General features: G+C 31.7%; 1 protein-coding gene across 1 annotated transcript in view; it reads right to left on the bottom strand.

The window, feature by feature from the left end:
• Positions 1-209: 209 nt before the first annotated feature.
• LOC127723272 (uncharacterized) overlaps positions 210-21,501 on the bottom strand; it is a 46,132-nt gene continuing 24,840 nt past the window's right edge. Inside the window, exon 6 of the mRNA XM_052229840.1 lies at positions 210-2,946. Within this exon, the coding sequence (XP_052085800.1) occupies positions 2,614-2,946 (333 nt within the window). The 3' untranslated portion in view covers positions 210-2,613. The remainder of the gene's footprint in view (positions 2,947-21,501) is intronic.

The following is a 21,501-nucleotide window of genomic DNA, read 5'->3' as shown; positions in this document are numbered from 1 at the left end:
AAACATCAATATTGCGGAATCCAACCACAAGAATATATTTCCCAAAATATAGCATTTTGTACCAGAAAAGTTTATGCGGTAATTGTATTGTACAGAAATCATTTTTGTTTTCATTGTAAATTTTGAATTGCACATCATAACTCATTTGTGTGCTTCATTAAATTTCATTCCCTACTTTTCATAAAAAAACAAATTTAAATAGCATATCATACTTTTTAGATGTATTTAATTAAAAGTGCATCCTGATACAATATACATAATATAACACCACAATTACAATTCAATACATCAGCAATAGTATATTATATAAGCAAGCTTTAAGAGGCATAAGAAACACTAACATTATTCTTACAAGTATATAAACATACAAAGAAAATATCAACTATAAATTAATCTTTCTGAAATCTGATGTTAACATAATTTGTTAAAACAGCTGATATTTTCTTTTTCTTTTTTTTGGTCATTGTTCTATTATATCATTGCATAAATGGCAGTTTTTAGTGAATAACGAGCAATTCTCATTTAAAAGAAGAAATGTATGTGACGTCTACGTATACATATAGTACTTGCAACCTTAGGCGTTACTGTTTGACGAGAATTTGACTGATCGGTGAATGATCGGTGACGGATGTTTGACTGATCGATGAATGATTGGTGATCGATGACACATAGAATCCGCCAGATACGTAAAATAAGCTATATGAGAGTAACCGTGAGAACGGTCAACGATCGATCAGTAAATTATTTATATGCACGAATCGGACGTATACATACATAATTAAACTTCTTATGTAAAACGAACTCCACAGTATTTACATTCGATAAACACGAATGTTATTTTTATGAACAAAATTTGATTTTGGTACTTTTTGTATATCAGTATTGGTTGTTTTTTCATAAAATATGCTGAATTTCAGGGAAAAGATACTGAAATTTTGTTCGCATTGCCTAAAATTTCAAATATTTCTTCTTTAATATCAGAACAAATGCAATGTCATTTGCGATCAGTCATTATAAATGCTTTTAGATAAGTAATTTTGTATAAGATGTGAATAATACAAGGACAAAGAAACTTAAACTTTTGTTTATGTTGAATAAGCAATGCAATTATTTCTTTATTTAAAAGGAAATCATGAACCGCTAATTGTTTTTGTTGGATAAGAAGGGAATTGTTTCTTCATTTTAATTGAAATCATGAACCGCTATTGGAATCTAGTACTTTTTAACATCAGGATTGGTTGTTATTTACAGATAATGACCAATATTAGAGAAAAGATGATATAGGTTGCACTTTGTTTCTTTGTTTACAGCTGTTTCACGAGCCACGCCTCTTTTGGGGAGATATCTAATATTCATATAATTATATGTTAATTTGTTAACGTACTGCTTCCCAAATATGATCTCTGTGTTTCATCTCAAAGAGGCATCACTTGTAAATGTTACCAGTATAGAAAAACATGGTAGCTCCTAAAATTTAATTCTTAGGAGGTCCAAAAGTGGAGGTAGGGGTAGTATAGAATTTTAGTATAAGTTTAAAGTTCAGGGCATGATGTTGACAATATGCCGCACAGCCCTATATTTTGACCTTTGAATAAAATAGTAGTGCATATCAACTTTCCATTCTGGGATATGATTTTTCACGAAACTTCATAGTAAAAGTGGCTGTTTTAGCCGCAAAGGGAGTTCCTATGGAAAATTGCATTGTCTATATTTACAGAATTGCAACCTAAAATTGTGTTCGCATTGTTTTAATATGCCAATATTTCTTCTTTTTATCCAAAATAATGCAATGCTATTTGCAATCAATCATTATAAATGCCTCTAAATAAATTTGTTTTATAGAATGTGAATAATATAAGGATAAAAATGCATTAACTTTTGTTTTTGTTGAATAAGAATGCAATATTTTGTTTTTATCTTAATGGGAATTATTGACCACCATTGCATTTTTGTACTTTTTATACATCAGGATGGGTTGTTTGCATAATAGGGAAGCATATAAGAGAAAAGATACCAACATTGTGCTTGCCTTGTTTGATAATGCCCATATTTTATTTTACTTAAAAATAGTGCACTGTTGTTTGCAATCAGTTATTCTAAATGGCTTTGGATATACGTCATTGTTTATACTTTTTATGTAGAAACTAATTCGAATAAGATCCAAATGACAAAATAAATTGCTGTCAATAATGCTTTTTTTGACGTGTGTCAATCTAAGGTAAATTACTTAATAAAAAACGTTTTGAAGTGGGAAGGATTTAAAACAATCTAATTAAGAAACTATTTAAAGATAATCAACCAGTAATACCCTTACATGCTCACGGAGCACATGTGATCATCCTTGGTTTTTGATGGGGTTTGTGTTTAGTATTTAGTATTTAATTTAAGTTTTTTTGTAGACCGCTGTTTGTCATTAGGTCGTTTTCTCGTTTGGTTTTTTTTTTTGCAGTTTGTTTCCGATTAAAGGGTTTGACTATATCTTAAGTATCTTCTGTCTCTTTTCATAAACTTATAAATTGCTACATTTAGAAATGATTTCCCGTTACAGAACTTTTCTTGTGAGAAAAAAAGGCGTTTTTGACTTAAAGCAAATCATCATACGTCAATTGTATTTCAGAGAATATAGAACCAACTGCTATCTTTTCTTTTAGCATCACTCAAAGATCTTCCGTATCTAACCATGTATTCTGGTGTTGACATAATCTTCATTCCAGGATGTCTCCAGTCCCAGGCACCTCCTTTTTTTAGAGCCTTTAACACAACATCACAACAGTTGTGGGATATCAAGTTGTAACCGTAGCCCTCTATTTTGTAATTACTCCACCACTTACTTATAGCTAAAGTATTGACTTTTTCACTTGAAATATGAAACCTGTGGGTAGCATAACGACCCATTTCTTCTACATCTTCTTCGTAATTATCAGGAAGATGTCCTTGAGCATTTACCTACAATATCTTGGAAAATGTATACTTTGTTTTTGTAATGATATTTTACGCACAGAAACGGGTTATATTAGTTAAGATAAAGTTACTCACCCTTCTAAGGCAAACCAGTTCATGTATTTGTGTTGCTTGAAATTAAGTTTTCAATGTGCTTTCTATTCTACGATTTAGATAAACGTATCTAAAACTTTTGTAATCCCTTGCGTTCCTTACTTTAAAAAACACAACGTTTTCAGACAGCATTCTTGATTACTAACTTTGATAGTCAAAAAGCAAACAAAATATCTAGTTTAAGATGATATCACCAGTAAACCAAATTTGATCTGAAACGGTAATTTTGATCTAAACTACTCTTAAAAGACAACATTTGATCAGATATGTTCAGTTTTTCAGTCGATATACAAATCAATACACTGCAGTAAATTCAATACTGACAATTTGCCTTTCTGTCAATTAAAGGGAAACCTCGCCAAAAAATAAAAAAATGATATTATGTCCATTCTGTATAAAAAAGCACAAATTCATAAATATTAAAGTTTTATTCTGCTAGATAAGAGATCGCCATCGATTTTAAATTTAGAGTATCAATTCTCTGCGTGCGGCCATTTTGACATCTTCTCGGTTTAGAAACCCCGATATATCTATAAACCACAAAGGACCAAAACCAGCAGTAACCTAACGTAGTCGCATTTATCCGACTAACTAACTTGATACGGAAAATGTAATTATTTTTTTAAATAACTATGGTCTGTCGTTTTAAAACTGTTTTTTCTTTACGAAGTTTTTGGAACAAGAAATTTATATGGGAATAAGTTAAAAAGTCAAAGTTCAAAGTCATAAATAAGTGTTCCGTGTAAAATCGTTTTCGAAAATCTAATTTGTTCATAATTCTTTTATGTAATAAACTTATTTAAATAAATTCGGACCTTCTCTTATCTGATCACCAGCATGGCTAAAGGAATTATTCCCTGAGGTATTGTGAGGTGACACGTCCAGGTATTCAAGCGATTTCCTGTCGGGTTTAAAAACTCTTATTACACAATTACATAAAGCATGTCCATGCATCGCTTCACTTCTGAGGGTATTGATCAGTGTACACGGCCGATAACTTGTAACTTTCCATTTTAAAACTATCAGGTGTAATATACATCTTTGTCTTACGTGTCCGATAGTGATATACTAGTCATTACTAAACTCATACGCTTGTTTATAAATAACATTTCTAGTGTAAAGAATGATATTTATGAAAATCTAAATAATTCCAAAAAAAGATTTGATAAAATAAAAATCTATTTACATATTTTTCCAAGGGTAAATTGGGGAAAATGTAAGTATATACTCGTTGTCAATAATGATGGACATTTTGAAACATGAAAAACTATTGATTTAAAAAATACGCACTTGTCGATCATTGGTTTATACGCCTAGATAGAAAGTTACGAAACTATAGATAGTCGCAATTTAAAATTGTATATTGAATATAAGAAAGAACATCTAGAACCAATTTGATTTAAATACAGGTCGATATCTAACTTGCTTTGGTTCATCGAAGTTATGGACATAATAAAATCACAGATTTATATTTCAATTAGATTGTTCTCGAACAGTTGAAGAAATTCGTCATCATCACAATTGTTGGGTATAATGTATATTAATGTGAACATGGTTCTAATAGAACCTTATGCCAATTTTCCTGTTCCGACATGCATGTAATATATATGCCACTGGACGTACAATAATGATCCCCAAAAGTTTATTTGAAGAAATAAAGAAACTTCACTCCGGATAGACTGATAGTAGTTGTATTAACGTCTGCTCAGCTTGAGGGTTGATTAATTTATTACGTTAGCTTGTGGGGGAATAAACCATTCCCACTATTGCACTTATGCATAAAATATTAAATAAGAGTAATATAAGAGAAAATATAAATACGAAAAGTCGCATATCTGGTAAAAAAAAAAGTCTCACCAACTATAGGATTTCACGTACAATTGTCATTATGATCGAACTAACGGACAGTCATTAAAATACATGCATGTACGCTTTGATAAAAAGGGGTGCCGCAGTTGCATATTATTCATCATAAATCTATTTCAAGTTTATACTTTCCTGTTATTCTTATCAGTTAACGCAGAGACATGTAACTATACATCTCTAGTTAACGACAATCAACTATATAAATATCTGAATCTGATGTGACTTGCCGTTCATCTCTAGTGGTTCATCTCTTTCTTTTTTTTTTTCTTCTTTTTTTTTTTTTATTTGGGCAGGAACATAAACATTGTTAGATATAATGTAACCAGGTTTGAGGGGGTGGGGGTTGGAGGTCAAGTCTATCGAAAGTTACAAAATAAGAACGTTGTATTTATGAATTTACAAGAAGAATTCTGTTCTTGAACGTTGTTTTCTCCTTTCTTTTTTTTTTTAGTTCAGTGATTTAAATTGAGAAAAAATCTAGTCAGAATTTAAATCGTTCCGACAATCCCCCACCTAATACTCCTCTAAAATCATGAATGGTCATGCTTCACAATCATCAGAATTTACTTTGCATTGGTACATTCTGTATCGGTAGTGATTAACCTTGACATTTCCGGGTATAACAGAGCTACTTGTATATTACCTGTATGTGGTTAGGTACATCATCCCATGAGGTCTTACGTATACAGGTTCACATTTATAATGGTTTCTGATATAACAAGGTTTTATGACATTCACACTTCTGCATGTTCTGTATACCAGTTTCTTATCTTATTTTCAGACCGAATGAGGATGTGATTATTTTCCAGGAAAAATATTGAGTATCAAAGTATCAAATTAATTTCGGGATTTTTTTCTTTCTTGGTATTAAATCACAGAAATTTAAAGATAATACTGCTTATAGATATAAGAAGATGTGGTATGAGTGCAAATGAGACAACTCTCCATCCAAGTCACAATTTATAAAAGAAAACCATTATAGGTCAAAGTACGGTCTTCAACACGGAGCCTTGGCTCACACCGAACAGCATTAAGCTATAAAGGGCCCCAACAAATTGAACATTGATTCCGCCGGTTTGTCTCCATTCAATAAAGGCAAGTTGACGTTAGATTGATTCTGTAAAAAATTTTAAACATCGTTGGTCAAATAGCTAAAGTATTTGTTGTGAGATGTAGAATATTTTAATAAGGACATTCCCGATTAGTTAAATGTAGATCGCTTTGGACGGACCAAACTATATCAATGTAACTGATAATTTTCTCTGCACATTTAAATATTCAAGGTTACCGATGATAATTCAAAATAGCACAGTTTTTGGTTTATACGCTCGTTTTCGTGGGCCGTTTTTATTTATAAAATTATTTCATTGAAAGTTATTCAGAATTCCGATGTTACAACAAAGTACTCACCCATCTATTTAAAAACTGAGCTAACGCAAAATATAAAAAATAAATATAACGGCGATTCAGGTATTTTGCCACCATATTCCTCCCCAAATAATTATTTTTTTCTGTCTCAAACCCACATTTCTCTTTTATCATTTTTTTTTTATGTTTTTCAAACCGGAAAATAATTTTTGTTCTTAATTATTCGATCTCATTCCAATAAGACAAAGTTAACCTTAAATTTCCTATCAACTTTTTAATTATCTTTTTTCAAATGGCTGAAGTATTTATACGTTGTGAGATTTAAAATATTTTGATAAGGACATTAATTCCTGAATATGTAAATAAAGATCGCTTTGGACGGATCAAATTATATAATTACAATTGGTAATTATCTATTTCAAATATTCAAGGTTACCGATTCTAATTTAAAATAGTACAATTTTTAGTTCATACACTCGTGTTTAGAATGCCATTAATATTTATTCAATTAAATTAATTCAGTATTTCATTGTTACAAAAATATTCAGCAGTCATAATTCATTTTAAACTGAGCTTACGGAAAATATAAAAATATACCACGGCTATCCAGTTATTGTGCCACCATACTACTCCCTCAAAATAATTATATTTCTTTTTTTATTTTCTGTCTCAAACTATCACTCCCGTTTATCATTCATACGAAATGATGTTCACACCTGGAACGGTGAACCGTGACGGCTAAAATTCACTGAGTGAAGATCAAAAGATTAGAATTACAGAATGCAAACCTTTAAATACCTTGAATTTAACCACGCATTCAACAGGTAGTCACTAAGTGTCACAGTACAATACACATTGTATTTACACGGTACTAGCGGAAAATGTTTGCTATACTGAAGTAAAAGGTGAGAATACAAACATGCATTTTTAATACACTATCAGTTAAATTTGTTTGTTGAAAATATCCGTCGGAAAAAAAATTCTATTGTATGATTTACTTTTATTACTATAATGACTATGATCATATCAGAAATCCTTAACATATAAATCGTACATTTTATTTTTAAAAGTTGCACGGCTGATCACTTTACTTTCTTAATTATTAGTTGGTTAATAGCTACGCCAAAAGTCGTCGATGCGCTTTAAATCGCGTTATTAGATGATTAACGAACAAGACTTAAATGAGATTAATTCCACTCCCGGCATGCAAAAAGACTTAAACTACGTCACAGAAGTCAGGAAGTTCGAATAAATAAAATTAATAATTCCCAATTTTCTTCTTTATTAGTTTTCATATCCAGATAAAACTTGGTGAATATGTTTTTTATGGTATTATGAACATAATAAGATGATAAGTAAAAAATCGCGAATTTTCCCTTTAAGATCTGTTCAGTCTTTGTTCAGGCTGTTCAATCGTTGTTATTTACTTGTATACATCAACATGATCAACATCATACTAAATTGACTGAAAAGCCACTGAACAGTAATGAATTAGCTGCAAGCGAATTGTCTGAACAGTACTGGATTTAATGCAGAGGATAATTCTGACAATTGACGGAAATGCTGAGCACGACTGAATAGTTTAATGTTAATAGATATAAGAAGATGTGGTATGAGTGCCAATGAGACAACTCTCCATCCAAGTAAAAATTTATAAAAGTAAACCATTATAGGTCACAGTACGGTCTTCAACACGGAGCCTTGACTCACACCGAACAGTAAGCTATAAAGGGCCCCAAAAAATTACTAGTGTAAAACCATTCAAACGGGAAAACCAACGGTCTAATCTATATAAAAAACGAGAAACGAGAAACACTTATGAACCACATCAACAAACGACAACTACTGAACATCAGATTCCTGATTTAGGACATGTGCAAACAAATGCAGCGGGTTTAAACGTTTTAATGCTACTAAACCTTCACCCTTTTTCTGAAACAATAGTGTAACATCACAACATAGAAAGACACACTATAAAATATATGAAATAGCTTAATCAAAAGACATATTAACACCATTGAACATACACTGAACAAATAAGTTTGACCCATGACACAATGTAAATACAAAATAAATAAACTAAGGGAAGAATAATAAAAGTAACATGTTATATCGGTAAGAAATAAGACTGTTCAGAAGATGCGTAGATCAAGGCCGTGTAAGACTAACAATTATCAACTATTGCATGGTTTTTTTAATCTGTTATTGAATACCATGAATACTGTCAGTATTAAAATAATGGAGTTTTACGTAATTATCGGCATTGTTCAACTTAAAAAAGAACACATTTTTCATCAGAACTTATATCAACAAGGGAATAAGTTACGTATGTTTCTGTAAAATAACAATCAAAAACATAACATGGAGCATTCAAACAACTAAATAGTAAAATATTGTATCAGGTTAAGCAGTTAAAATTAACATGTTAAACATTAAATTGTAACTGTTCTATCACCAGTCAATAAGGATGGTGTTTATTGGTGTTATAAACAGTCAAGATTTGAATTTTTTACAACGATATATAAAGTAACGATGTGAAGGTACTTTCATAACTTTCAGTGGCGAATATTTCATGCATTGTCACTACGAGATATGTAGGAAAAGAATACATTATCGTTTTTGCCATGGTATTGTTAGTTTTCTACTTGTGAGTTTGATAATCTCTTTGGTATATTTCTTCTGTTTTAATATCAATAAATACAGATATATCATAATATGAAATGATCATACATATATATATAGATTCATGTTTATATTTTCTTTCCTCAAAATATCATGTTGTTTTTTTTTATATGGATAGTTTACTGTAGAGTCCCACTCATTATCACTAGTAGCAAGATTTCAGTCTCAAACGGTCATTTTGGTCTGATCAAGTCTTAATCGACTGAATTTACAGCTAGGGAAAAACGTTAAGACTTTTTCAGACTTTCAGACGCTGTTATGATATATCGTGTTCAGTCCGTTCATTCATGTCAAGATAAACAAGACGGAAGGCTCGGACGTTCGATTAAGATCTGTTAAGACGGTTTTGGACGAATTCAGACCAGACATAAAAAGTAACATTCAAAATGTTCAGATCAGGTTATGATCCGTTCAGTGTGTCAGAATGATACTAGGAGTTACGTCCCTTCATGTGGATGATACATTTTAATTACAAAAAATGTATAATATAAATGCAAGAATGAAAAACGTAACTTTTGAATAATTAAACATAAAATCATTGGTTGATTTTTTTTTTTCTGTTTTTTTTTTTTAAGAGATTAGGGAATTGATACAAAGTCATGTAATACATCTAAACGTTTTGTTAATTTGTTTTATTTAGGAAATAAATCATTCGTCAATTACTGTTTCTGGTTTTATTTTTCTAATTTATGTTAATTTAAGTATTTATCTACTTATTCTTTGAAAAAAAAGTAATTGCAAATTTTAAACGTAACAACAACAAAAAAGTGATAACAACACTTTATAAATTTCATGCGTCTGAAGCACGTTTCTGGATTTTAACTTTATCAGGAACGATCAGCGCCGAGTACAAATATGTTTTATGTCAGATAATTCATTTCGTTAATTTCGTTATCTTTGTATACTTTCCTCTTAAACTTAATAATTAGTTCGTGGCATCTAATCTTCTAAAATTGAACTAAGACCGTGACGGGACAGTGTTAAAACTATAAATAGCATACCATCGGATAGAGGAGGATGCATGTTGATGGGGTTTACAGAATAGAGAATGATTGGCAAAAAATATAGAGAAAATGGAATCAAAAAAAAATAAAGAATAGAGAATAATAACTTAAAGGTGCTTTAATATATAGAATTGAGAATAATATACAAAAAGTATAATGAATACAGAAAAATGGCCTAAAAAATAAAAGAATACAGAAATAAAGGACCCCCCTCAAGATCTTCATAGAACTTTCCGTTAAAACAATATAACCTAATTTCAAGTTCAGCACCGAATATATATCTTATAACATATGTTTGTAATTGCGTTTACCCTTTCTTTCATTTTAGTAAATATAACAAAGATTAAATTTTGATTTCAAAAATCATTTTCATGAATCAGAATAGACTATTATTATTAGAAAGTGCATCCATCATAAGCCTATTTGACCGGCTGATTATTTAATATTATAAAACATGTATTTATTTGTTTGTTCATGTTGCACTGTAATTAAATAATTCTTCGTCATCTTCTTCTTCCTCTAATAGTAATGTATGGGTTATTTAATATTTTCTGTCTTTAAATATCGAGTTCGATGGCACGTGCCAATAATCAACAGGTAATACAATCAATGATCCTTAAAATATCAAAGAAACGTGGCAATTACATGGCTTTTTCACAATTACATCATATGTACACCTGTCATGGAACCATAGATCCGTATGTGTAGTTTAAGGTTCTAGCACATTTTATAATAATTTCTTTCTAAACACTACTGACGACATGGTTAAAATCTACACGAACATATCGAAAATTGAGTAGTTTTTATAAAAATATACGATAATGACATGTTTAACTAAAAAAAAAATTCTGTAGGGAGTAGCATATATTTCCATGTAAGCATAGTGACCACTTCGGTGTTATCATGTTTATCTATTATATAGTCATTTTTATAAATTTACTGTTTGCAAAAGTATGAATTATTCTACATACTAAATATTTTCTTATCCTAGACATATAACCTTAGCCGTATTTGGCACAACTTTTTGGAACTTTTGGTCCTCAATGCTCTTCAACTTTGTACTTGTTTTGGCTTTCGTACTTTTTCGATCTGAGCGTCACAGGTTAGTCTTGTGTGGACGAAACGCGCGTGTTGCGTATTAAATTTGGAAACCTTGTACCTTTTGTTAGCTATTTTTCGTATGTTTCTCTGTCCTATGTGTTCTCCCATTTATTTGTATTGTACTCCTGTCTTGTAATGTTGTCATTTTAATGTTATACTTAACATTGCAATAAAAGCGGGAGGTTTGGCTAGCCACAAAACCAGGTTCAACCCACCATTTTTTTCTTAAAATGTCCTGTACCAAGTCAGGAAAATGGCCATTGTTATATTATAGTTCGTGTCTGTGTGTGTTACATTTTAATGTTGTGTTTTTGTTGTGTCGTTGTTCTCCTCTTATATTTGATGCGTTTCCCTCAGTTTTAGTTTGTAACCCGGATTTGTTTTTATGTCTATCGATTTATGAGTTTCGAACAGCAATATACTACTGTTGCCTTTGTTTGTGTCGCCTGCTACGAAAGCCATTGAACACTAGGCATGGGTATAACTATCCGGCGCCGGTGTCGTAAATTAGTTATATAAGGCCTTACATTTCAGAGGGTAGATGCTTTATTTGTATTCATAAGCAATATGTTAATAAGTAGATGCGGATTCAGGAGGGGAAGGTTACCCGTACCACCTTTATGACGCTTCACAAATGATAAATGCATAGACATTTTACAGGTTACACTCCAAACATTGACTACTAATACCCCGCTTCCCCTTTCAAAATCCTGAATCCGCACCTGCTAAGTTGCCGTCTGTCATATGTCCATTGTCTTTGATCTCATTTTTCATGGTTCATCAAGCTTCTTTTATCATGTGAAATACTCACTTGTTATGAGTAATAGGATAACTTTGTCTGGCATATGGGATCCATGTAAGATTAAAGTGTCCTTCAGACAGGGTGTAGACTGAATATCATGGTTCATTGGTAAATTTTACGTTTCGTGCTTTCGTCTATTAATCCAGTGCTATAAGTAATCGGTGTTCTATATTTGGTGAATGGAATATTCTTGTGAAAATGGCGGTTTTATGCAATAATGTAACTTATCCAGAATATAATATATATATGTAACTTATTTCGGCTAGATGCGATAATTAACTTGACTTAGTGTAATGACAATTGCGTATTGCTGACAAATGTAAAATATTGATCATTTGATATTTTTGATTGACGCATACCCGCTATCTTTTTATATATATATTTTGTTAAGGGGTTATTTTAAGTCAGATTAATGTGTCCAAGGTTACATGTCCTCCTCCAGACTGCTACATTGTGAACAAGCACGTTAAAACTTCTACTAAGCGCGTCGGTCTAGTACACAGCAGGGTTTATTTATTACATTTCAACGTGTTCTCGTCCGGAATATGCATTTAATTTGCCGCTGGACGTTAAGCAGCCATCATCCATCATCGCGACATGGCTTTAAGATTGCTGTTACTTCAAATATACATGAACTCCCAAAATTTAAGTAAAGACGAAACCATTTTTTGTAATTCGCACTTGAAGCAAACTATGGCCGTAAATTTCAACTTTATAGAATATAGGAAAGGCCACAATTTCATTTCTAATATAGTTATTTTCAAAAGCCTTAATACTAGGTAAAACAATCTCCTGATATAGGCTCCAAAGTCATTAGTATACATGTCTCTGTCTCTACGAAATAAAATAAAATGCGAAATTTTATTTCCGAAGATATAATCTTAGATTAAAACATTATTTCATTTTTAAAAAAATGCTCCGCTGGGCGCAGCTTGATACGACCGCAGAGGTCGAACCCTGAACAGTTGGGGCAAGTATGGACACAACATTCAAGCTTGATACAGCACTGAATTTGGATTGTGATTAAATATTTGACACAGCATAGGTTTCTGACACAGAATGAATGTGGTCTAAGAACTTAATCTTTTTTAATTTACCCATTGAAACTATATCATTATTATTTGCTTTTATATATAAATCAGAAATAACCAATTTAAAATGGAAAATTTAAAAAAAAAAGGAAAAAAAAATCCCCCCCCAAATTTTGTTAACCCCCTTATGATTCATCACCCACAAACTCAATCCCAGCCTTCCCTTTGTGGTATGGTATCTTGCAGTACAATTTCAGAGAGATCCATACACTTGAACACAAGTTATTGTCTGGAAACTAGAAAAATGCTTGTTTTTGGCCCCTTTTTGGCCCCAAATTCCTAAACGTTTAAGGCAATTACCCCCAAACTCAAAACCAGCTTTCTCTTTGAGATATGGAACCTTGTAGTACAATTTCATAAAGATCTATACACTTGAACACAAGTTATTGTCCTGAAACTAGAAAAATGCTTGTTTTTTGCCCCTTTTTGGCCCCTAATTCCTACAATTTTGAGGCGATTATCCCCAAAATCAATCCCAGCCTTCCCTTTGTGGTATGGTACCTTGCAGTACAATTTCAGAGAGATCTATACACTTGAACACAAGTTATTGTCTGGAAACTAGAAAAATGCTTATTTTTGGCCCCTTTTTGGCCCCTGATTCCTTAACGTTTTGGGCAATTACCCCAAACTCAATTCCAGCTTTCTCTTTGTGATATGGAACCTTGTAGTACAATTTCAGAGAGATCTATACACTTGAACACAAGTTATTGTCTGGAAACTAGAAAAATGCTTATTTTTGGCCCCTTTTTGGCCCCTGATTCCTTAGGGTTTTGGGCAATTACCCCAAACTCAATTCAAACTTTCCCTTTGTGATATGGAACCTTGTAGTACAATTTCAGAAAGATCCATACACTTACACACAAGTTATTGTCATGAAACTAGAAAAATGCTTGTTTTTTTCCCCTTTTTTGGCCCCTAATTCCCAAAATTTTGAAGCAATTACCCCCAAAATCGATCCCAGCATTCCCTTTGTGATATGGAACCTTGTGGTACAATGTCAGAGAGATCCATACACTAACACACAAGTTATGTCTGGAAGTTACAAAAATGCTTATTTTTGGCCCCTTTTTGGCCCCTAATTCCTTAACTGTTGGTACCATAACCCCCAAAATCAATCCCCACCTTCCTGTTGTGGTATTGAACCTAATGGTAAAATTTCATAGAGATCCATTCACTTAAACCAAAATTAGAGTGCGAAAACCAATGTGTCTTCGGACGAAGACGACGATGCCGACGCCAACGTCATACCAATATACGACCGCAAAAATCTTTTGCGGTCGTATAAAAATTACTTGATATTAAGAAGAAAATAAAATTTTTGCAATTTTTCCATTTATAAAGAGGCATAACTCTAGAACGGTTGAAGTGACGCCACCAAAATTCAATCTTGATCTGTGTTTTGTGGTAATAAGCATTGTGTATAAGTTTCATAACATTTGGTTGAGGCTAACTTAAGTTAGAGAACGGAAACTAAAACTTTTGCAATTTTTCCATTTATAAAGGGGCATAACTCTAGAACGGTAAAAGTGACGCCACCAAAATTCAAAGTTGATCTGTGTTTTGTGGTAATAAGCATTGTGTATAAGTTTCATAACATTTGGTTTAGGCAAACTTAAGTTAGAGAACGGAAACTAAACATTTTGCAATTTTTCCATTTATAAAGGGCATAACTCTAGAACGGTTAAAGTGACGCCACCAAAATTCAAACTTGATCTGTGTTTTGTGGTAATAAGCATTGTGTATAAGTTTCATAACATTTGGTTGAGGCAAACTCAAGTTAGAGAACGGAAACCAATTTTGGGACGTACGTACGTACGTACAGACGGACAAGGGTAAAACTTAATGCCCCCACCGCTACGGCGGGGGCATAATAAAGTTTAACATAAGGAACATTAGTTTTCACTTTTGTATATGCTTTGACGTTAAAGAGACGTTGTCTTCAAAGTTTTCTTTTTTCAATTTGATTTCCTTGCAACGTAAGTTTCAGAGAATAAAAAATCTATTAATTACAATGGATTTATTGTGCAACGCATTTGTTTGTTTTTATTCGAATGTAGGACAAAAGTCACAGATTAAAAGTCACGGACAAACAGTCACAGGACAAAAAGTCACCATCAGTTTAGATTATTTTTAACTTGATCAAAAAAAATTACCGACAATTAAATATCATTGAATGGGTCTATCAAATTCTTTATCGGTAGAGTTTGGTGAAAATTAAAACAAAATTCAGTACGGGAATAAAGAGAAATTATAAACATCACGAATAAACCTTAATCAAACAAATGTGTTCTTACTTTCAGACAAAAATATCTGTTTAAAACACGCCAGTGTAGAGATACAGTGCATATTCTACTGAAGTTACCTAATCAATAATTTTACATTCGTAATTATTACGTAATACGACTACTGTGTAAATTTGTACCTAGGTTAGAAGAAACATCGGATGGTATATACATTACAAATCGTTTATTGTCTTCCATTATACATATGATCAGAGGCATATATACACATGTAAATACATGTCTCTGATATGACGATGACATTTAGCTTTAGGGCAATAGAGAAGAACACATTTTAGAATGTAAAACATTCTGTAAAAAAAATCATTTAACAGGTAAATACGCTCCCATCCTAAAAAGATATGAAAATAATGATATACGTCTAAAATTTCATGCAATCTAATATCAATAATAAAAGTTTTCCAAATAAGAGTTTAATGTCTAACAATGTAAACTCTTTCAGTAAATGTAAATTGTTTTTCGTCTCCAAATAAAAACATGACACCTTTAAGACATCTAGACTTATTATCGTAAGAAATAGTATACGTATACATAATTAGGCAGTATTTCAAATTTTGAAATTTTGATGAAAAAGAGAGAGAGAGCGAGGAAGAGAGAGAGAGAGAGAGAGAAAGAGAGAGAGAGAGAGAAAGAGAGAGCGAAAGAGAGCTCCTGGTACAGTTTTCTTGTAGGTTAAAGAAAGGGGAAAGTATGCCTTTATGTAGTAAAAGATTGGTACCTTTTAAATTATTATTTTATTTTTATATTCAGGCTTTTTCCTAAATTGTTACATTATTTGGAGAATTGCGTTTTAATGGCAGATCTTTAATTGTTTTTGTTTATTGTATTCACAATTTGTATATAATATCATAACGATTTAGAACTTGACATATTGTGTAGACACCTGTTTCTTGTTGCAGACTAAAAGCGCCCTCTTGGTATTCTTATGTTGTTTTGTCGTTTTGTTGCTGTCATATTGAAGTATAACCAACATCTCCTATAGTTTAAGTTTCGTTTGATTACTTTCAAATCCGTTTATATGAATTTATAAATGAAAGGGTTATTGAGTATACCCAATTTAAGTAAAACAAAACACGCTTTTTACTTTTTTTTTCACGAAGTTGCTAATTGATTAACTATGTCGTAATTGCTAGGTTAGTGGCGGATTGGAAAATATATCATTTTTAGCATAATTAAAGTCATCAAATTTGTTTTATCCTTGCTACACTCAGTGCTATTTCTTTATCTGTATATCACATCTAGTGAATTAGTCTAAATTTCCATCAACTGTATAGAAATATTTCTTTTTTATCACTTTTTTATTCTTAATATATATGTAGGACTAAAATCTATGGTTGGTTCCAAATGTATGGCAGATTCCTAATCTATGGCAAATATGACGTCATAAGTCAAATCTATGACAGTTTTTTGTTTTCTCCAAATCTATGGCAGATCTTGAAATTGCGTAATTTTCCGGGGAAAAGAGTAATATATAAATATATAAAATTGATTAACGCTCAAATAAATATTATATGAAAAATTAAACTGTTTAATTCTTTTCATAAAAAACTGCTTTCTTGTTTGTCATAGGACTACCATTTTTATTAGGTGGTTTGATAAATAGACTAAACAGGTGCCATGCACAGATAAGAAATACTTATTTTTAGGGGGGAATCATTTTAATCCTGAAGTCTGTATTATGGTATGGAATGTTTGTTTCAAAAATGTTTATAAACATGCTTCCGTTTTCATACATTTTCACTTGTTTAAGAAAAGGCATCAGTCGTAAATGTACTGCCTTGTTTCCATATGCACAAAATTTGCCATTGATTTGGAAACAACAAAAATCCGCCATAGATTAGGAAATTACAAAACTTGTCATAGATTAGAATTGTAACAAATCTGCCATAGATTTGGGATGGCATGACGTCATATTTGCCGTAGATTAGGATTTGCCAAAGATCTGGAACCCTCCATAGATTTGAGTCCTACATATAAATATATATATATATATCTTTTCCAAAAGACCAAATGAGTGAAAAAGTATATTTTAACAAAACACATTTGACTAGCAGGTCGAACATATATATATATATATTTTCCAAAAGACCAAATGAGTGAAAAAGTATATTTTAACAAAACATATTTGACTAGCAGGTCGAACAACTGATGTTCTTAAACCCTGCTGACTGCCATTGGCGATTGCTAAATAAACGGATCACAAGATGTAACAAAAGAGATCTTATTATTAAATTATTACTAAACAGAAAACAATAAACTTGCGGAAAAGATGGTATACCGCAAACATGAGGTGCAAAAATTTGTACACCATATCCGGATTTCGACAATTAATGTCTCTTCAGTGATGTTAGGAATCGAAACGGTATTTGGAAGGCCATATAATTTACCTCATGTTAGGATAGACTCTTGAATTTTGAAAGAGTCAAAATAGGATGAACGGATCATATAAACCCGATGGCAAATATAATACAAGCCCAAACGACACAATATAAACAAGTCTAAATTGAAAACAACGTACAAACCTATGATTGCGTTGGATAAAAACCGCAATTTTTATACGTGTGCATGCAAAACAAATTGTTTGGTAGAGGGGTCTAAATACAGCACAAACAACATTTTCCAAAAAACCAAAAATGTGCAAAAGTATATTTTAACAAAATGCATTTGACTAACAGGTCGAACAACTGATGTTCTTAAACCCTGCTGACTGCCATTGGCGATTGCCAAATAAACGTATCAGAAGATGTAACAAAATGGATCTTAAAAATAATTAATTTAATACTAAACAGAAAACAATAAACTTGCGGAAAAGATGGTATACCGCAAATATGAGGTGCAAATATTTGTACACTATATCCGGATTTCGACAACAAATGTCTCTTCAGTGATGTTAGGAATCGAAACGGTATTTGGAAGGCCATATAATTTACCTCAATTTAGGATAGACTTTTGAATTTTGAAGAGTCAAAATAGGATGAACGGATCATATAAACCCGAAGGCAAATATAATACAAGCCCAAACGAAACAATATAAACAAGTCTAAATTGAAAAAACGTTCAAACCTATGATTGCGTTGGATAAAACCGCAATTTTTATACGTGTGCATGCAAAACAAATTTCTTGGTAGAGGGGTCTAAATACAGCACAAACAACATTTTCCAAAAGACCAAAAAAGTGAAAAAGTATATTTTAACAAAACACATTTGACTAACAGGTCGAACAACTGATGTTCTTAAACCCTGCTGACAGCCATTGGCGATTGCCAAATAAACGTATTACAAGATGTAACAAAATGGATCTTATAAATTATTAATTTAATACCAAACAGAAAACAATAAACTTGAGGAAAAGATGGTATACCGCAAATATGAGGTGCAAAAATTTGTACACCATATCCGATTTCGACAATTAATGTCTCTTCAGTGATGTTAGGAATCGAACCGGTATTTGGAAGGCCATTCTAATTTACCTCAATTTAGGATAATCTCTTGAATTTTGAAGAGTCGAAATAGATTGAACGGATCATATAAACCCGACGGCAAATATAGTACAAGCCCAAACGAAACAATATAAACAAGTCTAAATTGAAAACAACGTTTAAACCTATGATTGCGTTGGATAAAAACCGCAATTTTTCATACGTGTGCATGCAAAACAAATTTCTTGGTAGAGGGGTCTAATTACAGCTCAAACAACATTTCCCAAAAGACCAAAAAAGTGAAAAAGTATATTTTAACAAAACGCATTTGACTAACAGGTCGAAAAACTGATATTTTTAAACATATATATATATATATATAAGCGTGTCTATTTTTTTTCTGACAAGCCCACACAGGGACTTTTGTGTTAGTATAGAAAGTCCCTGGCCCACAGTATCAACATCTTCCTTTTAATGATCAATTTATTATAAAAAATAAACTATGTGGACAGTGTTCAAGCATCATCGCACACAAGTTTGTTTTGGAAGACAGCTGATTGGATAAATGTAATAGATTGTCACGCCTACATTTAACGGATGTCCAATCAAATGCCTTCAGAAACCTGTCAATAAAAAAATTTCTGCAAACGTGGATAAGTTTGATTATGTATTCGATATTTGAAAAAAAAATGTTAGATAGTTACTATTCGTTCAACATTAAATTGCAAAGAACGTGTCGTGTAACAACCCTCCCCTTTTTCCAGTTTTCAGCTTCTTATTTTTACACTTTCTTTTTAAACAGAAAAGAATAAAATATGAGCATACTGCAAGTTTCTGAATTTTAGAAGAATTCTATATAGCGACGTGTGATTCCCGGGAACGTCATATTTTCAAGATGTGACATACCTCTGAAAAAAGTTAGATCATACAAGTTTCATCTACCATGTGCAGAAAATAAAAACACCACCAAATTATATTTGCAAATTGGAAAAGATTAAGAATAGTTTTATATCCGTACTAAAAATCTTCTGCAATTATTGGAAATAAAACAAAAAAATGTGTTTCTCTCTGCCTGAATGCAATCGAAAGCAAATTTTCATTTCATTCTTTATCTATTTGCAAAAGACGAAGAATTCTACTTAAAACTAAATGATTCAAAGACAGTCTAAGGATAAAATACAAGTGTGTACTACTATCCAGGAAAACGAGTTTTCCTTACAGTAACTAATCCTTAAGTCACAACCGTCAAAACTCTGGATTCATTTTTGATATTTACCTGAGAGATCATAAAAGACATACTTGTATCTAACAAGAACTTCGGTGGCAAAAAAGTAACAATAAATGTTTTTTTTTTTGGTAGACAAATATCAAATTGAATAAGGAAATTTTATTGAAATAAAATTAAGATATATGATAATCTTTCTAAGCAAAGTGGCAAAAACACGCATATCGAGTTACGTAGATGCAAACTAATTATTATATTGATAGGCATTTACGACTATTTTATAGATTAAAGGATTATAGGTCGAACACGACACACGATTCATGATTTCCAATGTACATGATTCAAAACAGGTTAATTTTGTTTTTATTGATTGCATTTTGAAGTGCACATGCTTGGCTATGATCGTTGAATGTTCAGCAAACAATATTACATGATATGCAGGATGCTATCAATCGAAATCAAAAGAGAAAGATTTAGTTTTTTGAAATCAGAACATTCCTTAAATTCAACATTTAAAACAGTTTTTATAAGCAATAAATATAAAATTGAGAATGACTGATATACTTATTATTCTATCTAACAATTAGCATTGGCAGTCTCGGCAGCTTCATCTCCCTGAGTAAGGGAGGTCCTATTCTTAACGGTAAGCGGACAGAAATTCACAAATTTTTGATAGGACAAAAAGTCACAGGACAAAAAGTGACAAATAATTTGTTGACAATTATTTGAGTATATAAGAGAAAGATCTTGAAATAATTACTTTTTTTACATATATTCTTTTTACAGTTTAAGAAATTGTTCATAAGCCTTCAAGTTGATAAATGAAGATTTTATTAAATTTCAATCATGCAAATGACATTTCTTAGCACCGTGAAGCCGCTTAGGTACGAAGACACTTTGACAGTCTGTTGTTTAAACAATTATTTGATCATTTAGTAAATTTTGTTTACAAAGTTGGTTTATGTATACAAAAGTTCGAGACAAATACAAAAATGTTTGTTTTTTTTTTTAAATAAGTATTTTGCGTATTCAAAGAAAATAGTCGTAGAAACTGAATTGTGACGTTTTGTCTGTGATTTTTTTGTCCTGTGACTATCTGTCCTACATTCTGTTCAACAACCCAACATAATCATTCGAGAATGATATGTACTTCTTTTCAACAAGCACGGATTATATATGAGTAACGTTTGAACATAGGTCAATTCGGCTCCGATTCACAACAATTGTCCTCTGACAAACATGACCTTTGGTCGACACACGCTCGGCGTATCAGACTACAACAAATCAATGCATATCAATGTCAACTGTGTCTTTTCCTCGACTGAATGTTTAAACAATATAAATAATGGTTACAATTGTAGCGTAATGAACTGCATTTGAACCTAGTTTGACTTTAATTTTCTGTTGAATCAGTTGAACATCTAAGTGGTCATCGATGTGTAATACTTGACACTGGACATTAATTTTACGATCGATAAAATACAATCAATGTATTTCTTTCAATCTTTTACTTAATTATAGGTCACAAATACGGCCTTCAACGCAGAGCCTTGGTTCACACCGAACAACAAGCTATAAAGAGCACCAGC

Source organism: Mytilus californianus, unplaced genomic scaffold (genome assembly GCF_021869535.1).
Source record: "Mytilus californianus isolate M0D057914Y unplaced genomic scaffold, xbMytCali1.0.p SCAF_13, whole genome shotgun sequence".
In the NCBI taxonomy this organism is placed as follows: domain Eukaryota; kingdom Metazoa; phylum Mollusca; class Bivalvia; order Mytilida; family Mytilidae; genus Mytilus; species Mytilus californianus.
Note: the sequence above shows the minus strand (reverse complement) of the source record. Positions and strands in the feature narration are given on the sequence as shown.